This window comes from Quercus lobata, chromosome 8, assembly GCF_001633185.2.
Source record: "Quercus lobata isolate SW786 chromosome 8, ValleyOak3.0 Primary Assembly, whole genome shotgun sequence".
In the NCBI taxonomy this organism is placed as follows: domain Eukaryota; kingdom Viridiplantae; phylum Streptophyta; class Magnoliopsida; order Fagales; family Fagaceae; genus Quercus; species Quercus lobata.
In genome coordinates this window covers 8618962-8628540 of record NC_044911.1, presented here as the reverse complement: position 1 = coordinate 8628540, position 9579 = coordinate 8618962, and the positions used below count along the sequence as shown (strand labels likewise).

General features: G+C 36.1%; 1 protein-coding gene across 1 annotated transcript; it reads right to left on the bottom strand.

The window, feature by feature from the left end:
* Positions 1 to 4646: 4646 nt before the first annotated feature.
* Positions 4647 to 9356, bottom strand: LOC115958378 (probable cytokinin riboside 5'-monophosphate phosphoribohydrolase LOGL9). Its single transcript, XM_031076794.1, has 5 exons — positions 8810 to 9356; positions 6239 to 6367; positions 5854 to 6038; positions 5406 to 5776; positions 4647 to 4974 (listed from the first exon to the last, which is right to left on the bottom strand). The coding sequence occupies exons 1-5, from the start codon at positions 9089 to 9091 to the stop codon at positions 4949 to 4951; spliced, it is 993 nt and encodes a 330-aa protein (XP_030932654.1). The 5' UTR covers positions 9092 to 9356; the 3' UTR covers positions 4647 to 4948.
* Positions 9357 to 9579: the final 223 nt, after the last annotated feature.

Sequence of the window (9579 nt, the reverse complement as noted above, 5' to 3'; positions counted from 1 at the left end):
GAAGTTGTCTGTCGTCTAGGGTAACGTTCAAGGAAGTTCTGTTGGTACGAATAAGTATTGCGGAGACACCAGATAGGAAGAAGTCCTAAAATATCTTAGGAGAAAGTTGCTGCCTCCGCATTAAATGCACTACAGCTAACTCTCTGGCTGCATTAATGTGGAGGTGATGCCTGAACAGTGGATTTCAACCTTACAGCTACTACATGAAGACTTATGGGAGGTGCTGATGGGACAAGTATCAACACCAACCATCTGGCATGCACGTGGAAGGTGGAGATGAAAAGGGGAGACAGTATAAGAAAAGAAGAAGGCAATGAGACAGGGGGATCGAGAAAACGAAGAAAAAAACACTGTATCATCAAGAACTGACTTTGTAATCAAACCTAAAAGAAATATATAAGAACAGATCACCTCGGGCTTTGCCGAGGATGACTTTCTTCAGCATAAACCTATCTATCTACATTTTCTTATCACCTAAACCTATTTTAGTGTTTGTTTGAGTCATTAAAGTCCAGTTTTCCAACCCACTTTCTACAAATTCATTGTTTTGGACTTTTTGGGCCTAAGTCCATCCACCTTTTGGGCTAGGGATCCAAATCTGGTCCTTATAGTCATCTTGCCTCAATCTTTTCCTCCTTAATTTTTTTTTTTTAAATATAAAAACTATTTAATAAAAAAATTAGTGGTAATAAACTCTTTGACCTAACCTATATCATTTACAGGGATCCCAAAAGTTATGAGGCAATGTAGTAAGAAACTCTATTCAACTGAGTGATATGCTTTCATGAAAATAACCTTTAATTGTGCATATATTTTTTTAAACGTTGTCCCTATAATAGTTTGTAACTCTCTCTTGGGCTTCAAGAATATATTTTTGCTATATTTCTGCCATGAATAAAAGCAGTTTCATTGAAACTAAGCAACCCTTCAATATATAAGCAATTGTATTAGTGATGCATTTTGTAAATATTTTAGAGATCTCTAAGCAAAGGTATTTTTGAAGAAACTGGTTGGCAGTTGCTTCGGATATGATTTATGGCCTCTATTTGAGACAATTTTAAGATTTTTTTTTACATTTATCTAAATTAGTATTACACATATATAAAACTCTTTGGGGTATTTGATATTTGGGGTCTGTTTGGATAGAACTTATTTTGCTGAAACTGAAAACTTATTACTGAAAACACTGTAGCAAATAAGTGGAAAAACGTGGATTATATTTTTTTACGCGGATACTGTAGCAGAGCTGAAATTACTGTAGCAGAGCTGAAATTACTGTAGCAAATAAATGGCAAAGTTCAGCTCTTTTTTTTCCCCTTTTTCTATTCACTCCTCACCATTCCCTTGTGCCTTCAGAGAGTTCCTTTCTTCCTTTCCTTTATTTTTTTCTTTGATTCTCTGTTACTTCACTTCTCACTCCCTTGCTCACATCTCTCTCTCGTTCACGCTCGCCACCGGAGTTGGGTTGGATTCGGAGTGGTCACGGCGTGGTGGAGTCGGTGTAGTCCCGGCGTGGCGGAGATCGAAGTGGTCACGGCGTGGCGGAGATCGGCGTGAGCCCGGCGTGGAAGAAAACGAAGTGGTCACGGCGTGGGCACGGCGGATTCCAATGGGTTTGTTTGATTTTTTGCTATTAATTTTTGTCTTTTGGGTTTGGATGAGTTGGATTTTGGATTCCTATGGATTGGTATTTTGGATTCTGATGGGTTTGGGTTGGATTTGGATTGGTTGGTTGGGTTGGCGTGGTGGGCTGTGGTGGTGGCATGGTGGGTAGTGGGTTGTTTGGTTGTTTTTGCTATGGGTTTGTTGGGTTTTTGGTGGGTTTTGTTTTATTTTTTTTATTTTGGGTTTTTGGTTCCGGTGGGTTTGGTGAGCAAAGGGCAGTGGTGGCGTGGTGGGCATGGTGGTGGCGTGGTGGGTAGTGGGTTGTTTGGTTGTTTTTGCTTTGGGTTTACTGGGTCTTTGATGGGTTTTGTTTTGTTTTTCTTTTTTTTAATTTTGGGTTTTTGGTTCCGGTGGGTTTGGTCGGCAGAGGGCAGTGGTGGCGTGGTGGTGATTGTTTGTTTGGTTGTTGAGCAAGTGAGGGAGAGGCTTGGTGTCCATGAACAGTGCTTCAACACGCACCGTTCATCAGAGTCGTCGCGCACCGTTTAACACAACACAGAGCACACGCCATGAACGAGCTTGGAGGTTTATTAATAAAACGGTGCGTATCTATTGAGATTGTTTCAGCTCCATGAGGTTAATGAAATGCTCAAGAGCCTGGTGTTGGTGTCCATAAACAGTATTAAACACGCGTTTGGATTAATGAAACGGTGCGTAGCGAGTTGCGTTTTCATTTCAGCCTGCGTTTCCTCAGCCTGCGTTTCCTCAGCACAACGCGTGGGTCCCAGCATTTTCCAAACGTAAACGCCAAACGTGGTTGCAAAACGTGAATCCAAACACTGCCTTGATTAAGATTTTTCTTAGCTGTTTGTGAATTAAGTGCAGTCTGACTTCCCAAAAATTCTTGCATAATTGTTTTTTCCTTTTCCACTCTGCAAGAATTTTGGATTTTCCAATTTTTCCTCATTGCATGTTCTAGCTGTGTACATAGAAGTTATGAAATTGCTGTTTTTTTTTTTTTTTTGGTTTCTTCGATTGATTGGTGTTAAAATTGAGATTCTTGCATTTTCGTTATTGTTGCTTTGTACATGACTTTACTTCATCATTCAACCTCTTAACCTTATTAATATCTGGTTTCTTCCACTATTTCAAGTTATAAGGTAACTATAAGAGAGAAAAAAAGTATGCCTTTCTATTGTTAACTGAGAAAGACATCATAAATAAATTTTGTATATAATACCAATTATTTGGTTATATAATAGTTTTCATCTAATTGCTTGAATCATGTGATGTGCATGTGGCACACAATTGTCATTCACATTCGCACATAACATAAGAATTTTGATCATTAGCTAAAGTGCATTTCTTGACATGAAGTGAGTATTTTATTCTCCTATTATCTCTTTGATTATTCTTAATATCCATTTGGAGAACTTGTTTTGGACCCCTTGTATTTAAAAGAGAGACACATTTTAGTAAGGTTTTGATAAATTATAACTAAGAAAGAAAAAAAAGAGAGATTTTAGAAAATTGTACCCAAATAAGTTGGGAAAAATAAGCTACCCAATAATTATATAGATTTTTTAGAAGTTATAAACACCATCCAAATTTCTCTTCAAAGTTTTGAATACATACGTTTTTGCAGTCCATTTGGTCCACTTCAATCAATATCAATCCAATTCGTTCCATGCAGTCCTTTTGGTCCAATTCAATCCATTTTAGTCCAATCTGATCCACTTAGGTCCCATTCGGTCTGTTTGGTCTAACTCAGTCTCATTCAATTTAATTCGGTCCAATCAAGTAGAATTCAGTCTATTCCGTCGATTTCGTGTATTTTCAGCTTTCATTTGTTCTCTTTATCCTTTCTAAAAGGTACAAACTGCATATGCGGAATTCCTCAACAAATATTCTCCTTTCTCAACATCATCAGCTAGTGATGGAAGCGCTAAAAGGGAATGTTATTCCAGCCTTGGCTATCCAAAAGATTGTTGAAGGTTCACAGTGGTGCTTAAGTCGGTTCAAGACATGGAGGGCTGAGCACGTCAGAAGAAACAACAATGGGGCTGCTCACTCTCTTGCTAGGAATGCCTTGTATGTTGATGATTGTGAAATATGGGTGGAGGATACTCCCCCTGTTATTGAACTCCAAATTCAAAATGATGTAATTGCAATGGACCTTGGTTCGTATCAATGAATTCCAGTTATATGTTGGCTATCAAAAAAAAACTACGAGCAATTGTCTTATAACACAATTTGCACATTAATATTATTTCTTTATGTAACAATAATATTTAGAGTTTGAATAATGGATACTTAATTTACATTAACTTCGAGCTGAAACTAATATTTTTATGGTACGACATTTTCACTTTTACTGTTTCGGTGAAACATGTATAAATCACTCGGAAAAAAGAAAAAGAAAAAAAAGACATGAGGTTAAAAAAACAGTTGATACCAAATGATATCAACTTCTTAGTAATCTCATTCTCATTTATCAACACTTCTAAAGTGATGTGATTATTTTGTTTCTAGCATTTTTTACAAACGGTTTATCGTCTATATGTCTTGAATGGCCTAAAAAGGAAGTAAATATAAGTAAATTCGTCATTTATATTATTTATATTAAAAAAATATTTAAAACTTTAATAATATAAGAAAAATATAATTTTATCAATAACCTACTATCGTTACCCTGAAAAGTTGACATAATTGTCAATGAAACAACTCATCTTTCAATATAAGCCTCTCCTAAAGCATCATCAAAGATAACAGAAATGGATGGAACCAAACTAGGCCAAACAGACCAAAATGGACAGAAGCAAAACAAGTGGACCGATGGTCTGAAATGAACTAAATGAACTGAAATGCTAATTGATGTGGTTTAACATGAGCATAAAATTAATAAATGCTACTCTTAAGCTTTTATATATTATATAGATCAAACTCATTACGTAAGGAGTGTTTAAGAAAAAAAGTTGAGTTGACGGGATCCCAATTTCTCTTCAAAGTCTTGAATATATTAAGTATTCATATGTTTTTATGAAGTACCTATAATTATAAATTGCTTGCGTCCTCCATCAAAGGACTATATTAAGTATACATTTTTTAAGAGCTGTAAACACTATCCATATTTCTCTTCAAAGACTTGAGTGCACAAGTTTTTACAGAATTTTTGGTATTTGCTTTCTTTGCGTGTCTTGGCATGACTAGTTGCTTTGGTATTGTTCTCATTTCTCACAGCTAGTTCTAACTTCTAACGTAAACAGTTATTCTTTTTGCCATATTCTGATGAATCTGATCTATCCTATAACCATATTGTTCGTGGTCCGTTTTGAAAAGAATGTCAATCAGTTAATGGTTCTAAATTTCCTGCAAAAGAAAACCAAATAAAAATCAGCTTAAGGTACAAAGAATGAATACACATCATCAAGTGAATTAGAAAACCAACAATGGCAACTTCTGGCCGCTCACTGAAAGCTATAGGTGAGACTCATTTTTAGCTTGATCGTAAAATGAACTGTAAACTACAATTCTTTTATTTGTAACCAGATTCAGCCAAATAATTCCAAGCTGAATTATGACATAATACAGATCAATGAACCAGGATTTCATGATAGTTTTCCCCATTCCAAAGAGACATTAAAACATCCATTTCTAAATTTTGGAATGATCGTTAGTGTGCAACATTCTTGATGCCATTACATCTATTACACGTAATATCATATGGATTGGAAAAGAATCTCATAACAATCAAATCATTGTCAACTGCAAAAATTATGAGGAAACTGAGCCACGAATACTTTGCAGTTCAGTTCCATGTTTATCTTTGTCACTAAGAGGGAGATTATAAAATTCTGCTAAATAAGTCAAAGCCTCTGAGTTATTGTCGCAAACCGTCCATAGTGATGCAACCTCTCCTTTGGAAACTGTACCCCAACCCTCACAATCATCAAGAAAGTCTAATAACTTTGAGTAGAATGAGTCATAGTTCATTAAAAGGAGGGGTACAGGAAGCTTTGATCCTATCCGTCCCAGTTGAATTAATGCTAATATCTCAAACACCTCATCTAGTGTACCAATACCACCAGGAAGAGCAACAACGGCAGTTCTATCAGAACTACTGCTCCTAACTATAGCATCCACCAACCCATGCTTCCTTGCAGAAAAAAACCTGCATTATTAAAAAGCAGTTAATGCAACTGAGAAGCATCAAAATCCAATGATAAGGTAGCAACAATAGTATATTACCTGCAAGTAAGGTAAGTTTCTGGAGGTAGATATGGATGAAAATTTGAGGCTGTCCATTCACCAGCTTCTTTACCTATCTTAAACCCACCCACTGGTTTCCCCGCTTGCAAAGCACCTTTAGTAGCAGCATCCATTAACCCAGGGCCAACCCCACTCCATGAAGTGCAGTCCAAAAGATTTGCAATCTGCCCAATTGATGATGGAAGATCATGAGGAAAAGTTAACCTCAATTAACAGGAAAAGTATGTTTCAGGATGCAATTTGTGATTTTGTGTTTCCATGTATCACCGTTCTTGATTCATGTAAATACGTGATTTGGATACCAAAATTTACATGCATGTATGCCAGGAAAAGCAGGCAGGAACCAATTTATAAAGTCACTTGCCTCTCTACCCAACTCTTGCGTTTGCAGGTAATGAGAATGAGCAGGTCCCATCCTTGAAGAACCCAAATACACGACTCCCCTCCCAAGTCTGTGTATGAGTTCATAGCATTGCTGTATCTCTTTTCTGACCTTTCAAACAATACAGCCAAATTAGCTACTAAACCTTTTCAAACATTCATTAAAATTGCAAGACATTTGATACTCAATATTCACAAAATTTCTTAAAGCATGATACTCTTGGAACAACCAATAAGAAATTCTAAATCCTGTTAAGATCCATAAATTTCATAGTCCAGTTTCAATTCTCTACCCCCCACCCGCAAAAATGATATTAAAATTAAAATTGGTCATGTTGGCAAGAGAGTAACAGGGCTCAAATAATCAAGCATGAACTGGAGACTACTTAAAAATGAATTTAGATTTGTTATATATATATATATATATATATATTTATATACATAAAAGAATGCTATTTGTTTCAACCTAGGTAAGTTGTTCATTTGCCTTGCTAGAGTTGTAATCTTACTTGCCTGCCTAAGTGTAATCAATCTTAACATAAAAGTCATACAATAGGAGATTAAAGATCCAATTGGTTTGGTAGAAATCACAAGCAGGAAATACGATGCATTTGCTTATCAGTTGAAAAGGCTTGTATGTCCAGCCTAACTACCAGAAACTGGCGATCAGCAACAAAATGGGAAGCTTCCCTCTTGATAAAATACAAAAGAGTTTCATCAGCAACGTCGCTACACGTTTATGATTTCTACTTGCTTAAATTCAAACTGCACCCCACAAGATCCTACTCATTCCTATGATTCTCATCACAAATATTTTATTCAAATAGTTCTTTAGCAGCGCTGACAGAAGAGAGATGTCCAAGCTGAAAGCACACGCTGCAGAACAGGCATTCAAAATCTCATACTTGACAAATTAAAACACATCAAATGGATTGAATACTTTCTGCGTTGTTAAACTTATAAATCCAACACCAGAATTGATGCCAAAATTATCCCCTGGTCACCAAGCATAGACATCCCCTTCACTTCAGAGAGCAACTAATAATTATGCTTCAAATTCTTTGTTATCTTATTGTTTGAGAAAAATAAAATTTGTTCCTAGTGCATGAAATATTCGACATGGTTATCCAGATTCACTGACACTGTACAATAAACATGTCCTGTGAAGTGAAACCAATCTAATCCAAAAAAATTTTGTTCCAGTCGAGTTGTTAAACTTTTTTTTTTCTTTTTTCTTTTTTTAACTTTCTTTAATTTTCTTTTAAAAAATTCTTTGTTCCTAGCACAACTTTTATTCTGGTAAAAAACCCAATGCACACTCCAGGTGACAATCCACCTTACTAATTTTGGTTTTGCATCCATGTGTAAATAAATTATCTTGACAACAGCCTGAGGGTAAAATATTCATATACAGTTGTGAACTCAGTTGTATATGGTCAAATATTCATATTGATTGGATTTTTGGAAAAATTATCATCATTTTCACCTGTATCTTCTTTTTCAGTCTGCTTCAGTATAGCCTGTATAGGTACTCCATAAAAAGGCAGTCAGTAAAAAACTGTTCCTTTCCAACAAATTTTGGGTTCCACTAATCTACCAAATAGCAACAAAATTCTAGTATAATTTTTTTTTTTTTGGTTAATTCAGAAAATTTTATTACCACAAAACAAAGGAAACAAGGAAAAGAGGTCCCACAAGGGAACTCAAAACCCTTGCCTAGAACAAACAACACACAAAGCAGAGCATAAGCTCTAGCACAACCCACAACCTGCAATATACACTTAAAACTAGAACTCCCTGTAAGGCTCAAACACTTTTCTACACCTAACACTATAGCTCACTACAAATGAGTTAAAACAAGTACACACAGTAAAACCCCCAATTGGAGGCAAGAGTGCTACTGTTAGGAATTTGAAAAAGAACTCCTTCCATTCTTCCCTTGACATCCCTTTTTATACTTTTAATCAGCTGCTCTTCGGTTTTGATGCTTCCTCCATGAATTCTATTGTTTCTTTGTATCCATATATTATAAACAGTGGCCTATCAAGCCACCTTACACAAAGAAACTTTGAAGTTACTGCCCAGTAGGTGATTTATTCCCCACTTGACCACCTCCTCCCATTCATAGAGTATACTAGGAACTAAACTAAGCTCCATTATGGCTTGCCAAATTCTTTGGCTAAAAGGACACTCAAAGAACAACTGGTTCCTAGTTTCAATCATCATTTTGCAGCAGGAGCATAGACTATTCCCAATGAAACCCCATTGTATCAATCTTGCTTTATTTGAGAGTCTGTCTTTCATTGCTAACCACCCTATGAAGCTGTGCTTTGGTATAGCAGCAGAGAACCAAAACAGCTTCCTATTGAAAATTCTAGTAGCTCAGATAAAAACCCTAAAGAGGAAAAAAAAAAATGAAGGGGAAATTACAAAGTGGGTTAACCTCAATTTGGTTTGTTGTATTATTAAAAATGAATGAATTCGCACCTGCAGAATAACAAGTACTGCCAAAAAAAAACACCAGAGAAAAAATGAAAATTCAAAGTGGGTTTACCTCATTTGGGCTTGTTCTCTCCTCAAATTCAAATGCATCACGCTTGCTCAACCAAATCTTTGCCGGATGAGACCGATGCTTTGAGAAGTTGAAATCTAGGGTATGTTTCCTCCTGTGACTAAAAGATTCAAACTTTAACTTCCTTTGATGAGAATTTCTCGCCCAAATCTGAGAACCCAATGAACCCACCATTGAGAACCCCATCCTCAGATCCTCCAAATGTGTCAAAGATTGGTACTTTGCATGAATTGGCTGCTCCAAAGTGGGAATGTATGTGGGCATTAACTCTAATAATGGGATTTTCTATGCAACATGGATTGGTGGCACAGCAAGTTGTACTATCAAATCTTTCCCAACTTGTAAAAAGAGAACATCTGATAAGGATTATGAGATAGAGAGTCCCAACTTTGTTCTGAATCAACAAAGCATCTGATTGTCTGAATACATCGACGTTTACTACAGTTACAGACAGACATGTCAGGTTGAGAATTTTGTAAGTAACCAGGGGTGCTTTGGTCATGACATAGTCAAATGGTACACGGTCACATGTGTAACATATATGGGACGACCGGCCTAGAAAAAGACTAGAGCACCACAAGATCTCAAACATTTTCTCATCCTTGTTCTGGGTCGTGTCCTGAGTTGTGATCAATCCATTAATATTCTATTTTATTTTATTTTATTTTGATCCGTTAGAAATACTAAATAATTGTGTATTGTATTTCTCAAATCATAGAATATATATGAGTGTCTTTTATATAAATGGCAAA

Bases quoted from the DNA above. Each gene is read 5' to 3' on its own strand.
- LOC115958378 (XM_031076794.1), bottom strand. From the start codon at position 9,091: ATGCCCACATACATTCCCACTTTGGAGCAGCCAATTCATGCAAAGTAC. The intron at 6,368-8,809 runs GTAAACCCACTT...ATTGTTTGAAAG, and splicing joins AGAGAACAAGCCCAAATGAG to GTCAGAAAAGAGATACAGCA. The intron at 6,039-6,238 runs GCAAGTGACTTT...TCAATTGGGCAG, and splicing joins CGCAAGAGTTGGGTAGAGAG to ATTGCAAATCTTTTGGACTG.